The 17,982-nt window shown below is 40.8% G+C and overlaps 1 protein-coding gene across 5 annotated transcripts in view; it reads right to left on the bottom strand.

Annotated features, from left to right (window-relative positions):
* Positions 1-208: 208 nt before the first annotated feature.
* RAPGEF5 (Rap guanine nucleotide exchange factor 5) overlaps positions 209-17,982 on the bottom strand; it is a 166,001-nt gene continuing 148,227 nt past the window's right edge. For all 5 annotated transcript variants that reach the window (XM_061997261.1, XM_061997258.1, XM_061997259.1 and 2 more), the window contains 5 exons: positions 16,686-16,736; positions 15,509-15,596; positions 12,087-12,151; positions 7,111-7,165; positions 209-3,834 (listed from right to left, as the gene is read on the bottom strand). In XM_061997261.1, coding sequence (XP_061853245.1) covers positions 3,716-3,834; positions 7,111-7,165; positions 12,087-12,151; positions 15,509-15,596; positions 16,686-16,736 — 378 coding nt within the window. In that variant the 3' untranslated portion in view covers positions 209-3,715. The remainder of the gene's footprint in view (positions 3,835-7,110; positions 7,166-12,086; positions 12,152-15,508; positions 15,597-16,685; positions 16,737-17,982) is intronic.

The raw sequence follows: 17,982 nt of genomic DNA, 5'->3' as shown, positions 1-17,982 counted from the left end.
CTTCATCCCTGCTTCTGAAACATCAGCACCAGTGAGTCCCCCCAACCAGAGACAGATGGGCAGCTCTGAAGAGGGTCAGTCTCCTGAGTCTCTACATGGGTGTGCATCCACCTCAGTAAGGGTTTGTGGAACCGAATGCCTGGAAGTAAAACATTCCAGTTAGGAACAGTAAGTACATGTGATAGGCATGAAGGCACAGAGCCCAGGCTTCGTTAAGGTAGTTTTTATATTTTTAAAAGCAATATTAAAATCCACTGGAAAATGCAAGATAAATGAAACAGTTGCTTCTACAAGTTTTAACCTTGTATTGCTTGGCCATTTTGACATATAAATTATTGCTTACTAGCTCTCATAAATACACAACACAATAATATGTACAGAGGCAGACAAGCATGAAATATGAAAGGAAAACATTGGCAACATTGATTCTGGTAAATCAGTAAATTTCATACATACCAGGTCTCAAAACGGTGGATAACTACTAGCTGTAGTCCCTGAGAAGACAGGTAAATACCTTGATTTGGGGATTTCTATTTTATTACTTTTAATGCAAGCTGACAGCACTGTGGCACTCGGAGAGAAGGGAACAGGCAGGTGTTCTTACCTCAGCTCACTGACTTTATCCCAGTATTTAACAGTGTATAAGATGACAATAAATAGGCTATGCAAATAAATATTACTCTGCTAAAATGTTTAGTATTTACATCTTTCTTTTTAAATTTACAGCAGCACATCTCATTACTTCTGATAGCTTTTTTTTGCTGCTGTCAAGCAAATGGGATTTATTTCTGTCCCACGTGGGGCTGGAATCAAAAAGCTGTGTCACAAAAACCTCTAAATTTGATGCAAATAAATCTTGTTATCAAGGAGTGACACAGCTTTTTCCTTCTTGTCTAATTACTCCTCCTAGCTACTAAAGAAAATAGGCAGTGTTTAACCCCAGGTGCAACGTGATAAACTGAACTTACAAGATTCATGGGTTTCACTCTACATAATGTAATTGAACTACTGAAGGACAATATCACCAGTGCTGCAGCCTGGCAGAGGCTGTGTTGTGTCCCCCTTCCCTTTCACAGGCTTTATGTCACCTGTTGAACAAAGACTCTGAAGGGCCTTTTTTTCCCAATTGGACACATTACCTCCAGTTTTGGGTGGTTTGTCTTTCCTTTATGGCAACAATTGAAAGGTTCATCTGAAACCGATGCACCAATGTCAGCCCCTCAAACCAGAGATTTATATGCAAGTTATACAGGCCACTATGAAAACCAGATAGTAGAGCTTTAAACAGCAGTCTAATTAGCCACAACCCAGACAAGGAGGTTAATGCTGGCTGTGTGCCTTCAAACAATGTTTATGCCAGCTGCAAGGGGTAAACAATGCCTCATTTAGTGTGAAGTTACAACAGTGCAGATAGCCAACACCTCAGCTGGCTGGAAGCCTCCTGGTACGAGTTAACCCATCCATTTAGTTCAACCATTTTGAACTGGGGGAGTGAGGAGCCTTCAAGGTGTCTCGAGCATGCTTTCAAACCAATGTCTGAGCACACAGTCATCTTTCTGCTTCTGGTTTTTGGGTTGTTTTTTCTTTTTTGCCCTTCTTTCATTTCCTTGTCTTTTATCTTCTCTGGGACTGCTGCTCCTTCATCAGCAGTATCTATGAAAACTATCAGAGAGCTAAATGCAATGAAGAGAGAAATAGCCCCACTTTTTTTCACCCTGAATACCTTCCAATGCTCCCTCTCCCACAGATTTCACTAGAACGACTTGTAGATTAGTATTCCACCACATGAGCTAAAACATGCAGGCTGGTCTACCTAAAAGTAATGCCACGGTAAAAAAGATGTCACAAGGGGGAGCTCAAAACACAACAAACCACCCAGGTAAGGCAGTTAGGGGTGGCGATTTCACCAGCGCCATAGCCAGAGGAAGAACTGCAATAACTAAAGCAGCAAATTGTATCGGTTTGTGTTCTTACACTGCAGAAAGGTGCCCACCACAGCTGGTATCCTCATCCGAACAGTTTTGGTCTGTTTGCACAAAAGAGTTATTTACAATATGTGCAGTGACATCTACAGAAGAACATAGGAAATTTTTACTCCATGGCCAGCAAGAGTCTATTTTTTTTCTTTTTTTACTGGGTGAAAAGATCTTTTTTTCTAAAAAAAACCCCAAAACATAGAGTATTTGATAATAACAAAGTACAAGCAAATACATTTCTGAAACATCAGTTTCCTTTACAATAGATCTATACAATATTTCACAGATGGGAAAACCAAATGCATTCCACAGATTCCCCCCCAGACTACTCTTAAAGCTACGGTTTTCCCCCATTTCTTTAAACCAGAGATAACACAATGATGAAGAGCATGCTACTTCAGTATTCCCACATTTCAGTAAAGGAGCATGTTCTTGGAGGCCTTCGTCGTGTGGAAAACATACAATAGAGACGGGCAAGCAACGCAGCGTATCCTCCTTGCTCCATAATGGGACTGTAGCTGTGAGTCAGCGCACAAGCACGTGCCAGGCTGCGCAGCACACTGCCCGTGGCACTCACTGCATTATTTCAGGGCAACTTCTGAGCACTGAAAAACAGAGTTATGGTGATGGTGGTGCTTAGATGTAGGTCAGCTGTAGACAAGACTTGAGAAATGCTGCCTCAGTACATGCCCAGAAGTAGTACTTTTGGCTATGTGAAAATTGGCTAGGGGAGGGGTGTTGAGTGGGACAGAAGTGGTCAAGGGACCTTGATGCTGAGAGTCTGGTGTGTATGCAGGTAATTATGCTGGTACACTGTAAGGTGTACCCTTTCGTTCTTTATAAACTAGAAATGTGTGCAGGTTAGGTGACACTTTACCTGCTGAAAGAGTATTTCCAGGAGGTGGGTTAGGAATGTAGGTAAATCTAGGCATTGCCTCTGAATGGAGACTGTAATCCAAGCAGAAAACTAAGCTCCTGCTATAATAGTTAATGACACTTTAACTGCAGGAGCTGGTACTGTATCTGAGATAACTGAAAAGGAAGAAAGTAACATGTTTTCAGTGTACAAATAATTGTGTCCATAAACTGCAACCAGTGGCTCTTACAGCGTGTTTTAAAAAGCAGATTCTTAAGCGGCCACAATTGTGTGAACTGTTTCCTGCTGAGCTCCACATCACGATGCACTCCTGAGTTTCATCTGGTGTGCTGTCTGTTTATATTCCCATTCTTGGTTGCTCCCACTCATCTCAAACAAGACGCTCCAGTGGACCCAGGTGAGCTGCATGGATTGCACAGTATTTTTGGCAACAATACTTTGGCAGCCTTGAATTAGTGAGGTACATACTGTGATGAACTGAGAATCAATCCCCTTGTGGTATGCTGCTTGCTGAAATGTTTTGCTGCTGTGACAAGATGATTCCTTTCACTCCAATACTGTCAGAATCTGCATTGAAAGCTACACTGGACCAAACAATACTTTCAGAGAAACCAGGCTCCTGAGCTCAAAGGATACTGCTCCACTCCCTCAGATCCCAGCGACTGGCAGGGATGGCACCAAGCTTGCCCTGCAACTCTGTGAGCAGCTCCTTTACTGGCTCTTGCCTGATTTTCCTGCGCATGTTGTGAGCTACTGATAAAACTCAGTAAACTGTTCTTATATCAGGAAGCAACATGCTTGGCATAAACATTCACTTAATTCAAAGTGCTGCAGTTATAGGGTTATACGAAGCTGTGTACGCTCACACTCGCGGCTCTATCCTGTGAGAAAGCTCAAACAGAGCTTGCTGGTTGTCAATGACATGCAGGTGATGGATGTATGGCTTCAGCTCATGATGCTCTTTCGAAGGAACTTCATTGCCTGCAAGACAGGAGAAAACAGATGAATCGGAAAGCCATGCCTTGCCTGCTTCTCTATCCTGTGTCTTACAAAGTCCCTGGTATGCCAACCTGTCAGGTGCTGGACAGTCACAAGAAAGAGGGCCAGTGATCCAAAAGACTTGCTGTTTAAGTGCAGTGCATGAGGTAACAGCTAGATACAGAAAAGAGAGAAAGAAGTAGGCAAAGCTGGGCAGCCAGAATGCACAAAGGAGGGATAAGTGGATGGCAAGGTGCTGACTCTTGCCGAGTGGAAGGTTTGCTCCTGTTGGCAGTACAGGCAGCCCGACCCCTGTGAGGGTGGTTCAAGGTTTCCTTTGTGCCGCTCTGGCAGCACAGTGGGACCTTAAGCAGGGGTGGGCAACCCAGCCTGTAACTTTTAAACAGCCTTAACACAAGTACACAAGACAGCAAGCCCCAGATAATTTCCTTCAGAGCAGGTGAAAGGTGACAGCACAGCAGGCAGATCTGAAAGCTCTTCAAAGCTGCTCTGACAGGCTCTCATGTTTTGAACTGTTACGCTTTTGATTTCTGATCTAGTTACAGAGACAAGAGACACACTGTCATTTCATGGGAGTTTACATGGCAAGAGGAATCAGACAAATTTAAAGGCAGTTTGAATAGCAGATGTTTTCTGTTACAAGCTTTACACCTGGCACTGCCTTGTGGGAACTCGCTGCCTATGAAACCTCCCAGCATTGCTGGTGACCAGCAGAAGTGGAAAAGGAAAAGCTAAGCCCACAGCACAAGACTCTCAAGACAGGCAGAGGAAGACAGGAGATACATTTCCCACATGTTGGTGACTGCTGACAAATGAGTGAGGGTTGGAGAGCTCCATTCTAGTCCATGTCCTCAAGGAATTTCTAATAACATTACCATACATAAAAAAAATAAAACCCCTTAAAATTCCCTAAACCAATCAGGTTAACTCACACACTCCCTCCCTCTCCTTTGTTTCACTATCATCCTTTTCTCCACACTCTCACAAGAAGCTTTCCAGGAACCAACCACCCCACTTGATTCTAAACAGTGCTGTATGGTGCTATGTAGGCGACGTGCGATGTCAATGCAGCCAGTTCTACGTGTGGCTGCTAACTGGGCTCCTGGGCAGGTATTTTCAGGAGCTATTTCTGAGTAACTATCTAACTTGAGAAATGTGGGAGAGAAGAGGACAACATGATAAATTTGTGTTGAGATACAGAATGACCTTTTTGTTCTGAGGCAACAGGATTCCAGCAGCTGTGCTGAATGTACTGAAAAACATTTGTATTTCTCATTAACACCTGAAATGGGAAAAGCTTGAATTATGTTATTTTCTCAGGCTGCTTTGCATGGTTTTGGAAATGCTACTATTTGTTTTAAGGATTTAGGATATAAAAGTATTACTTCCATTAAAAAGGCATTTCAGCCTTGCTTGGAACCTAACCAGTTTCTAATCCAGAAAGACTTTGGCCTGCAAGCTTAATACAACAGGATACAGTTAATAAACAATAATAATATTCCTTGCTTAGTTTTGTTTGATTCTTTCCTATGGTAAGATGCCTGCTGCTCTTAGGCCAATCTGGGAATTGATGCAGTAGAAAGATTCACATTCTTGAGAGCAAAATAGGCCCACTAGAAAAAGAAACTGTCCATAAAGTCTCAATAAATATTCAGTGAATTCATTTCATGCCCAAATGAATTTAAGGAAAAAAAAAAGTGCCTCAGGGATGTCTGTATAAGCTGCTTTTTAAATGCCAGCTTCACAATAAATCCAGTCTGTGGTAAAATAAAATAACAATCACGTACTTCAGACTACCAGATTATATGATAAATCTCCAGTATTAACCTTAGATTTATGCTGCAACACTTACAAAACCACTTGGAAAAAAAAAGGCAAAAACGAACTGAAAGATTTGCAGAAAAGCTGCCAAAAAAAAAAAATCACATCATAAAAAGGAACCAATGCTATATTTTATAATGACAAATAAGAGACATTCTACCTTACAGAAGCATGGCTTGGATTAATCAATATTCACATCAGTATCTAGTTTAACAGAATAAAAACAAAGACATGGCCTTCTCCTTCTCTTTTTTATAAATCTGTATATCTCAAAATAACACAAGAATCATAATACTAAACAGCCTTTGTTTAAAAAAAAAAAGACTGTGTGTATGGTAATTCAATAAAATAAATGCTCAGCACGGCTCTTGACGGTATCTCGCATTCTTTCAGGCACATGTATTTACAGACAAAGTTATTATGATTCTCCCTTTTGTTAAGAGTCCACGCTGACAGCTGCTGAAAATTCAGATGAAAAGAGTAAGTACTCAAACTCTTTTCCCCCAAGGCTGCAGCACAGTTCTGAACTTCTCTTTGAAAAAGATATTTTTGTGGCCTCAATAAATTGCATGTTTACTGTGTTTGGCTTAAAACCTAACCACTTCCTAAAGCACTGTTGTGTTTGTCCCCTTCCTGTGTTTACACTCTGCAGAGAATGAGAAATGCTGAGAAAGAAAAAAATAAAGTTTCTCTTGCATGAGCAAGGTGATCTGGGGGTCTTCTGGCATGGCATCTTAGGGTTGGATTATCTAGTGGCTAATACGGTGGAAACACTTTCCCACTCTCCTCCCCCCAAAAAAAGTCTTTTCTGCAGCTAGGGCACTTGTGACTGTTCCTATCAGTGTAGATCCTCCAGAAGTGCTAACGCAACTCCCTATTTTCTACCTATCCAACTGCTTTCATGAGCCCCATGGGATCTTCACATCTTCAAGACTTCTACAATTTTGTGAAATGTCCTTAAGAATGCAAACTAGCAAGCAATTGCTCCTGGTGAAAAGCCAAGTGCAAAGCTGCAGTGATCTTTTAGCTATTGGAAGTCAAGAGAGTTGTGAATTCATTCCTAAAACATACAATCATGAGACTGAGGTACTTTGGTTACAGCTGGGAAAGTACAAAAAAAAATCAGTGTACATTGTTAAGTGCAGCTGGCACAGCTCTTACACAGTATTTTGAAGAGAAAAATTATTTTCTTGCAAAAATCATAATCAGAAAATTGGAGCTATGTTTACAAACATTTTATAAAGCAAAACTTCATCCAAATGTGGTTTCTGCTATGCTGACCTTCCAATAAAGACACTCTCTCTTGCTGATTGGTTAAATAGTTGTTGACCACATTTTGCTGCTGTAGCAAACTTGAGTAAGTAGAAAGAAAGCAGAAAAAAAACAACTCTCAAGGTTGTCCAATGGCAGGACAAACAGCAAATTTTGACTACTCACCAAACTGGTTATTTCTGCAATGTCTCAACGACCGAACAGTATCTGCAATCATGTGCTGCAAAGACAAAATACAACACATCAGCACAAAAACCTGACATGGATCTTGTCATTATTAGAAACATCTGAAAAAACTTCCTTGTCCTACACTGTACAGCAAAAGGCAATCATAGAAAATAAAGCAGGAGAAACTTTGCTCATTGTCTTAGTGATAGGATGATACAGAGTTAGCCATGTTCAATGAGAGCAACTCCCTCAAAGCAGTAAAGGCATAGCGCCTAACAAATGCTTGTTTTTGTCCCTGTGATTTTACTACACTGAAAGCCTATAGCAAGGAAGACCTGTGAACTGGGTGGGTGCTTCTGGGTTCAGCCCACAGGTTTTGTGCACTATCCAGCACATTTGGAAGTCTGCAACCCTTCTGTCTCACATGTTGTCCAATTAGACTGTAAGCCCCTTTGTGGCACAGGCTGCACCATAACACATACTTGTACTAATGCCCAGCACAATCAGGTCCCACTATCAGCTACGCAGGTTTCTGTGGTATGAAAACCCACATGAAAAAGCCATCCCAGAGCCTAAATGCTGCAGAGCAAGCAACCCAACATCTCTGCAGACAGATACCAAATAAACTTATAATGTAGGAGTACTCTGAAGAAAAGACAAGGATATTGGATGTTCATGCAAAAGGTTTAAGTTTGTGTTTCCACTGAGGCTCAGGTCTTCGAGCTATGAAAATTGGAATTGTTCACTATAAATCAGTGGAATGTTCTCATTTTCACTGGATGTTGCACATGAAGTTCTCAAAGCATTACTTTTTTTCTTTATTTGACTGCTTTCGTGGCAACTTTTCAGCTAATCTAGATTAGGTGATCAATTCAAGCAAATTGCAGTTAGCAGGAATGATATAATAGCTGATGCAAACAACTGATGTTTTTTTAACATCTCCCTCAAAAATAATCAGTCAGAAAGGATTAACTGTCTTGAGCAGAGTATGTTTAAGATCAGAATGACGCAGAACAGCTCATCTCCCAACATCCTCAGAGAAGCTTAAAAGGCCCCTCCACAGCAAAGCTTATCACAAGAGCACACTTAATGGAAACTTCACATTCCTTTCATCAGTGAATCAAAATCATTTTTCTTGTTACCCGCTGTGCTTCATTTGCCATGAAATCATGCAATCTCGTGCTGATGTCCTCTCACTGATTATAATGAAGTTCTGATGAGATGATCTAGATTTCATGATCAACAGTCTGAGTATTGGGAGAGCTACAACTTCCACCAGTGCTGCTACTGCTGTGATGTTTTCCAGCTGATACCCTCTGCATTGGACTTTTAGAAGTAAGAGAGACCCCCACTGTTACTGAAATCTGTAACAGGAAAGCACTCTCCAAAACAGGTTTTATAGTTTAGAAAGCCGACATTAGTTTATTGCAGTGCTGGGTGCACAGAGCATCTCTGCACCTCACGTGCACGCCAGGAAACAAAAGAACACTCCTTATATATATTAACAGAGAAATGAAGCAATTGTCTCATTTGGGACACTGGTCTTGCCGAAACTGTGTTGGAGTTGTTTGTCTGCTCAGTCCCACAATTTACAGCCAAAACGTGACTGTCTTCTGTCCTAAGGCTCCCTCCCTTAGCTGCCTCTCAGGCTGATTTCAAAGGTCTCCTACTCACAGTGTCTGCACAACAGAGAAGCAGCACTGGCACTTCTAAATGGTTTTAACGCTTGGCTTCCAATTCTCTCATCTTTCATCAGTCACCTCAAACCCCAACTCGTGCTTGTTTGAAATAGTAAATGAGGATAGGGATTTAGGGTCTATACATGAGGAGGGTAAAACTCTCAGGAATCTGAAGAGGGGCCTACAAATGTGGAATCGCTGAAATCTGGTATCACCACTATGACACACTGTCATTCTTTGCTGTGTCTCCTTCACAGTCAGTCAGTGTGGAGGTCCATCCCAAAACTGGCTTCTGAAAGTGATGCTCAAAAAGAACTTCTTTGTGTAATGCTCTCTTAAAGCAGAATCGCAAAACTCCCAGCTTTTGTAGCTTGGTAAGGCATTTCTCTGTCAGTTTTCAACTCTCTCTCCAATTGTAATATAAAAAAAAAAAATCAGCCAAATCATCTACAAGGCAAATGCTACTTCCTAGCTGTTTTAACAGGTGCTTGCATACCATTAGTGTGGTAACACACATTTCTTGTGGCCTTTCAGCTTACCAGTTACCTAGGATTATTAGCACTCCTTTACCTGAGGATTTCAAAACCTCAGGCTCCACCAAGAGCTGCACAGATATTTGGGGGGTGAGGGTTAAAAACCTTCAGCTGCATGTGCACAGTCCTTAGAACTGAAGGCACTAAGTAAGAAGGTGCTGTATAAAACAGTAATGGCAATTGACCTAGATTAAGAGTTTGCTGGAGTGTGGCTAAAGATATGCCATTGCTAAAACATGAGTGATGGCTGACTGGAGAAAAAAAAATCCTGAAGAAACCACATTTCAGTGAAGCAGCTCTGTAAATATCATGGAAATACTTTGAGATGCAACATTATAAAACCATATTTTCATTTATTCCTTCACTATGCTAAACTAGAGCTCACCCAACCTAGAGTTAAATAAACCACTGCAACTCTTTCAACTTTTGCTAAAACCGGGGGATGTTCCTGAGACAAAAGATCATTTCATTTTCTTCTCTTTGCAAATTCCCTTCCTTATATTTCGAATCAGCTTTGTCTTCACTGCAATCATGTCATGTCAAATCAAGTTCAGTCATGGTAGGATTGTTGAAGCCATGATGCTCTAAGAAGCAGTGATTGCAGGGAGGGAGAATATCTTTTATTAAACCAACTCATATAGTTGGGAAAAACAACGGTTCAGACTGACAAGTCATCCTTCATTTATGATGTTTAATGCTGAAATGAAATATTTCAAAATACCGATCCAAACTCAGGTGTGAAAAACCATTTTTGCTTTGAAATTCATAAGATTTTCCATGCATTTATGACAATAAGTTCCTTCCCCAAAGCAGTAATCAGCTACGGTAGAATAATTTTTTTCTGCAACAGCAAATCTGCAGGTGAGGTTCAGTGGCTCGAGTAGAAACCAAGCAGGAGTTAATGTCAATCCTAATTTTTCTCAGTAGAGGTCATGAAGTGCTCAGCACGGTATAGAACACCAAGGACCTTCTTCCATGGGGCAAAGCCCTTATAATGAGAAAAGAAACATGAACTGATATATATGTGATGCATCTTGTTAGTAAGTTCATGCTCATGGACTAAATATGTTATCATTGAAATGAATCAATGGAATACTTGTACTGCCTGGATTTTGACCACACTCATATTTAAATCTCTCCTAAGCCCCCACTTCCTAAGCTTGCACTGTTGCCTGCATTCATATGTACACAGGGTTCCATCAGACAGTTCCTGTTCCTGAGGGCATGATGTGACTAATAATTGGAGGAAGTGTCAGTGTGAACAACCCTCACTCCACCACCACCTCAGACTCTCCTGCCCTGCCATTTTAAATGCCCATTATCCATTTGCAAGGAAAAGGTGAAATCCTGACTCCCTTAAGTCAATTAGCAAAGCTTCCACTGCCTCTGGAGACAGAATAGTGACAGAAGGGATAGGAAATCTTACCCAGCAAGCAAAGCATACATTAAACATATACATCATTGATCAACAAACAAACAAACTAATAAAGTCTGACTAAGACTCAAACACGAATCAGATCCTACACATTCACTAAATAAATATGTGGGCCTGTGGGGGGATTTTAGTAACAATAATTGTGCATCAAGGCCTAGTGTAATTTACATGTTAATTGGATGTACTTCCAAGAGGCAATGAAGAAGAACATGCTAATGAGTTTTATGCTAACACCTAAAGGTCAAACAGTTAATGGACTTGGGACACAAAAACCTTTCATTAAATGCAAATTGGTGTTCTTGTAAACTCTGCAATAAGAAAAGGCAGAGAAATCAAATAGAAAACGAGGAACTCAGGTTCAAAAATCAAAGCCTATATCTGCTTGTATGTTGAAAGATAATGTGTACACTGTGTTGGGATGTGAAAATAAGTTCAGCATCTGGTTCACCAACAACTCCACAGTTACACGTTCATGCCAAAACAAGTGTAAAGACGTGAGAAAATAATTTGGCACAATCCTCCAGGTACAGACATATGAACTAACAGTCCCATGGTACATCTAAGAGCAACTGGGAAGTACATTTTGGTTTCTTGATGAAACACTGCAGAGCAACATTAACAAAATCAAAGTTTCTCCACTCCATCACTGTTCAGATATATAAACTGTGGCTCCACTGCTACAAAATCGTTATGAACCAATAAATGAAATACACCAATTAGATAAATCAAACCTCTATCAGTAATACCATGCCAGAGTAGACATCATATGATATCTAGAGTAGATGTGGCCAAAGATCAAATGTCAGTAAAAGCACTTCCACACAAAAGTTAGTATTGTGGTATTTACAGTCAGTTTCATTCATATTTCAGGCATTCTTTTCTTCATCACCTAACCTAGTTAAAAAAAATTTCTTTTAAGATGCCTAGAATTAGCCTACCGGTGGCAAGTGATAAACTGGAGACACTGTTTTTAAACTTTTGTGTCTTGAGGAAAAAAAGGAAACATAATTCAGAGAAAGATCAAGCAGGAAAACTTCACTAAGGAAAAATAATCCATGAGGTGCTGCAAGGGAACAGATCTCACTTGGAAAAAAACAAGGGGCCTATGTAGCAGTGATGCTGGCCATTGCTGGCTTAGCCATTTTACACAGAAGTCGGGGAGGAAGGAGTGAGAAGAGACAGAAGCAGAGGAAAGGTGAAAGGGAGATATTGTTTGCTGTTTTATCTTGCTTGCTCTTTTTTTACCCCTGTTTATTTCTTTCCGATTCTGAAGAAAATAGAAGAAAAACCTCTCTTTATGAAAGAGGAAGGACGAAATTAGCTTACCAGCTTTTCAAAATTAACAAGGTTATCCAGAAAAGTTTTATTTCCTTCATGAATGAATGTTACATCTGGGGAGGAAAAAAAAAAAGGAAAACCATTATTTTTCACGGCTTTGTTCTTTAATACAAAGAAATTAAATGATTAAGCAGCAACAAGAAGATAATGACAGAGGAAAGTATGTCATTAAGGACTGACAGAATACCTTCTATCAGTGAAACACAAGCCTGGTATAATGATGACATGCAGAGATAACTAGATAACAACACTAAGTACACATCCTAACAGGAGGATTTTCGAGTGGGGGTACCGACTTCATATTACACACAGTCTGTTTTACTTCTGGGGTGCAGTCAGTGAGAGGATGTCTGGGAGCAGGCAGGGGCACCCAAAGGGCTGTCCCTGCATGGTATGTCTGCTCTCCCCATCCTGCAACACCAATTAAGCCATGCTGCACATGGCTGGGGCTGAATGGTCCCTAAGCCCAGAGCCTCCAGATGCTAGAGTCAGCTCAGAAAGCTCTTCATCTCTCTCTGTGGGACAAGATAATTCTGAAGTGCTCCCCAGAGATATGGGCTACAGTCTCTGGGGAGTGGCCAGTCAGGGAGGTTAAATGCAAGCCACCCAACTGAAGTTCACAGCCTTGAAATAAGTATTATGACTACACAAAAACCTCTATGCAGCACTGTTGGACAGAATCTGCGAAGGCAACAAAAAGGTCAATGAGAGGAAAAGGTCTATATTTGGCTCCAGGAAAGGACCTGAACACAGTGTAATGAACTGGAGCAGGGGGACTATCAGGCGAAACAAATGTTGCTATATTAAGGTTACAACTAAAACAGTAGCTTGAGGTCATTTTCTCCATTTTTCTAATGCACATTAGGATAGAAAGTGAGACCTATCTCGGACATGAGGTATCAAGGACATGGTTAGATTACCCATAGGGGCTGAAGCTCTAAAAGTGCACCATCCAGGTTACTAAAAGTATGAGCAGGAGCACCATGTCACCTATAAACTCTCTTCTGTATAGAAGCAGGAGCACCAGCCCCCCTTTAAGCCCTCTCCTGTATGTTCAGGTACCCAGGAGTACCAGGAGAAGATGGCACCACCGTAATGAGATGGCACTCCAATACCATTATTTCTTCAGTCATGTCTGTCAGCAGGCAAATGATGCACAGAAAAAAGGACATGTCTCCCTCCCAGCAGAGGTGCAACTGCCAACCCACCAGTGTCACCATGCATTTCTGCATTTCTCCTGTGCTCATCTATCTCTAGGAATCCCTTCTGATGCTCACTCAGTCCCCCTAGTTTCAGGAGAACTTTAGCACTGGAAACCTGCAGCTGATGCTGTCACCCTGCCCCCACTCACCTTCATCCTCCCCCAAAACAACCAAGCTGATTTATTTCCTTTTGTTCCAAAGACTCATTTTGTGCCTGAGGTGCATTTTTTAACTGCTTAGAGTGGAAATGCTAACAGCTTCCTGTGCTGGTGGAGACTTGGGAGTGGGACCCACTGGCAGAGCTCTGCAGGAGGGTCGATGGTGAGTCAAGAGTTCCAGTGCCCCTGGATTGCTGGGCTGGGGTCTGCTTTTGGGCAGGCAGGATGCCAGCCTGGGCAGACAGAGTCCAGCTAGGACTTCTGACTACTAGGGTGGGGACAAGCACAGTACACACCGGGAACGCCTCCAGCAACTCTCTGCCTCTGGATAGCATTCTGAAAAGGTCAGGGCTAAAGGAAGAAGGAGGCCCCTCTACATCTCCTCTGCTGGACTGCTTTGGGCACTCAGAGAAAGGGACAGGGAAAGGACACAGCTTCAGCAGACAGGCATTATTTGTCTCTGTATCAATGCAGTTAAAAACTATCGGTCATGTTTAATAAAGAACTTCTACTAGAAGCAGAAATCCCCACACAGCTTTTTAAGTCAATGACAGCAATGTGTGTATCTCTGAGGGTGGAAGGAACAGAAATTTGCTTTGTGGCCAACAACTAAGAGTCTAGATAAATTCAGCGGAGCAGAAAATTGCATCTGAGCTAGGCTGTAAGGGTACAGCACAGTATTCTATTACACATTTTAAAAACATGCCTTATTTTAAAAAGCTGTGTGTGTGCTGTAAAAGAGCCTCCCATTTAAATTTAATTAACTCTAAAAGGACACTCTAAAGTTATTTTTCATAATTAAAGAAAGGTTATTAATAATTTTCAGTTCTTTCTTGAAAGTACTTTTGTTCCTCCAGTGCTGAAATACAGTAATTTGTTGAGTTACTAATGATTTCTATGCTCTCCGTGCTTATTTTACTGGACTTGGAAATAATACAAACATGCTCAACATGGAATAAAGTTCTACACACTGTGCAGTTCTTTAGGAATTACTAACCTCAGCAACATCTCCATACAGATCACTGCACTAATCTGCAAAGTCTCCTTGCTGTCTCCATACATTGTAGAGACAGGAATGCTGCTTACATGCATGTTCTTACACACTATGTTATTGTGCTGCATAAACATCATTCCTACAAGTTACCTGTTTACATTTGCAACCTCTTTGTTTGCAGACAAAATAATAAAAAATGCTTTAAAAAATGTGATTTTGAAGCCTTAATAATAGTATTCATCTGACTTAATGTAAACTCCTTTGATGAGTGAAAAAAAGGCAAGTGCCTAATGACTCCCAAACTGTCACCAACTGCTCTGGAGAACCATCTTCAAACATTTTAAACTCAGCAGCAGCAGCAGTAGGTTGACAAACAGCCTAAGGAGAACACTTTCAGAATACAGAGATAAGCAAATGAATTTGCCATGTTCAAAGACAAGGCAATTAACAACTAATGAGTCTAAGACAATGGAATATTTGAAGTACCTGCCACTTCACTAGTGCACTGCCCAGTGCACTGTGTTGAGCAAGTAGTTGTAATTTAATTATAAAATTTTTAATAGTAAGATGTGAATTTATCTCTTTCAGACTTCTAAAAGACTTGAAAATTCTCTCCTCTCAGGACAGACAGACAAGGAAGTTTCTGCCTTCAGGGTGACACGAGGTAGGCTCATCCTGGTGAAGTAGCACCCACAGCTCAGAACAGGCACCTTGGAACAGGAGTACGACTGAGGCCTCTTGTTTGGGCACTGCAAAGCAGCCCTGTTCAGAGGCTGGCAAGGTCTTTCTTCTCCACTGAAAAGAATGTGGCCAAATCAGTGGCACAGTGATCTATCCACATCTGATGGGAAGGTACTGAAATCTGAAAACTTGTGTGAAAACTGCCATCTTCCCCCTGTCTTAAAAGGCAGTTGTTCACTATCCAGACCAAGTGCTATCTTGTAGACACCACTACATCTGCCACATACTTATCATAAGGCTGCCTGAAGGAAAAAAATCACCTTACACTTATTTTAATTAACCACCACAAAGACAGCAGTCAAGCTGTAACATTACCTTTCAGAAGTAAGGGCATGAAGGGGATTTTCGGCGATTTCATTTTCTTGAATGCATCTCTGTAAGCTTTGTGATTCAGAGAAGGGTCCTAAGAAACCATTTGGGTAATAGAGAGAAAAATCAATAGGCTATAAAAAGAGCAATTCTAAATCCATTACAGGTTTATGATCTGAACATGATTTAGATATAAAAGGTTTCTTCGGGAAACAAGGTAGATAAAGGTTTTCTGAGCTAAGTGACTTACTAAACTGAAAGGGAAACGTAAACAGGGAAAGGAACAAAAGCAATTATGTTCCTTTAGATGAAGCACAGCTAAAAGCAGAGTAAGCTGCAGAACAGATTCACTTAGACTGTTTTGTAATTTCCCCACAAATCTGTATTTGCAAAATCTCTTCAGCTATCTAGCACAAAATGTATCCCAGAACATATTGTGATTAATTTTTTAAAAGAACCCAAACCCACCACATCAAACAGCAACAAAAATTGCAACAAAACCTGCTCTCGGATCAATGGAGCATATTGGAGATTTTTAAAGAAAATATGAGAGCATGTTTCAGTAGCAGTGTATAAGTAATTCAAAAAGTCATGTCAATTCTACGTAAATAAATGTTTTTGTACATCACCTCATACACAATCTTGAAAACACTTTCATTTATAAAGGACTCTAAGAACAGAAGAGTGTCAGCTGTCAAAGGCTGGATCTCATGTTTCCTGCACCAGGCAGTGATCTCACCACACACCCATTCCTCAAGCACCACAGGGAACATTTGTTTATTCAGCTTTGATAATGCTGACAAAGACCCTTAGCCTCAAAATTCTAATTTCAATGTTTTGGTTTTTAAACACTTCAGTTGTCTTGCTTTTCTCCTGCTCAGCAGGTAGCTTAAGATAAAGGCTGATTAACCACCAGAACAAGAACAGCTTCCAAAGTGAGGGGAACTGACACTACATTTGCAATTGTCTGCCCTTTCTCCAGCTGTCAGAAATACAGTCTTTTTCTTTATCATGTTTGGAGACTACCTCTAGGCTCTGGAGAGGTGTAAGGCCTTCAGAAAATCACAGATCTGACATGAGAAGTTCCAGCTCCAGACAATACCAGATAGCTTTCAAATAAACTGGGATGAAGGAAGGCAGGTAAAGACAAGCAGTGCTGTTCTGCTGTCAACATGGTACTTACCGTCAAACTTTCAAGTTCAGTGAAAAGTTTCTTGAACTTCCCAGGAATTTTCTGAAACAGAGAAAGCAGGAAAAAAAAGCTGATTTAGACAGAAAAATGCCAACACATGAGACTGCCATGAACGAAGCACCTCTTGAAACTACCAAGAGGCAGCTAAGCTCTGCTCCTCAGCTCCAAGAGTCCTAAATACAGGCCACGTTCGGTACGATGCAAGAGAGGTCCCAGACCCTGCATTCTCACCTCAGGGACCTGTATCCTTCTTGTATGGAAACTGCTTGTTAGCAGTTGCTTTAATTTTCTTCCCTAGTTTCTATGTCTGCTGCAGTTATCTTAATACCTGTAACAGGCTGAGAATTAAGATACTGTGTTCAAAACTCTCTGAGTTCTAGAAATTAACAGGCACCGCGTCGGTGCTGCTTGACACGCTGCCCCGGATGCTGACCAGTGTTACTACTGCCACGTGCTGGCAACAGAAAAATAACTCTTTCCTCAAAAAACCAATTATTCCAACTCTGGCATCTCATCCTAATCCACAACGCATCTTCCAGGGGAGCCCAAGCACAAACTACCTTCTTGCCCCACATGCCAAGTCACTCTGTTTCACTAGAACCATCCACTTCCTTTATCTCTAAGACACTTAAACGGATTCACCTCATCATACTCAAAACAATCATTCTACAGTTTGAATTTTGCTGCTGGTATTTCAGACTTGAAGAATGGTGTGTGGACCTTAAAGCCTGACTATTTTTTCCCAATATACTAGTTAGATATCCCCTCTTAGTACAAATCCTGTCATGTCCTTGTCCTTGGACCCTGACAGCCACAGTGACACTACCAAGAGAAACGAGATTTAGAACAATCAAGATTAAGCGGAAGTACTGTAGGATTAAAATGCTAAATTAACTGAACGTGGAATTGCAATTTTTAATATCTTCAATCGGACAAATTTAAGCTCATTAAAACACTGTTGAAAAAAAAAGTGAAAAATACTACTTGTTTAAGAATTCAAGTGCAGAGCCAATATAATTTAGTATCTAAATGGTTGCTTAAATTTAGGTAGTTTCATTTACATGTATAAGTAATTATAATTCATTTACAAGCATCGCTCCACTTTCTAGAAGTCACATTACTAATGCAAATAACCTTCTGCTTTTGAAATTTCCAGTGCAGTAAAGTTTTACAAGTAAAAAAAATATGCACATGACTTCATAAATATTTTGCACACAGAAACGTGACACATTTACAGTGATACATATGCAGATGCACTCCTTGTTCCAACAAGCAATATATTCTGCTC

Source organism: Colius striatus, chromosome 5, assembly GCF_028858725.1.
Source record: "Colius striatus isolate bColStr4 chromosome 5, bColStr4.1.hap1, whole genome shotgun sequence".
Taxonomy (NCBI): domain Eukaryota; kingdom Metazoa; phylum Chordata; class Aves; order Coliiformes; family Coliidae; genus Colius; species Colius striatus.
Note: the sequence above shows the minus strand (reverse complement) of the source record. Positions and strands in the feature narration are given on the sequence as shown.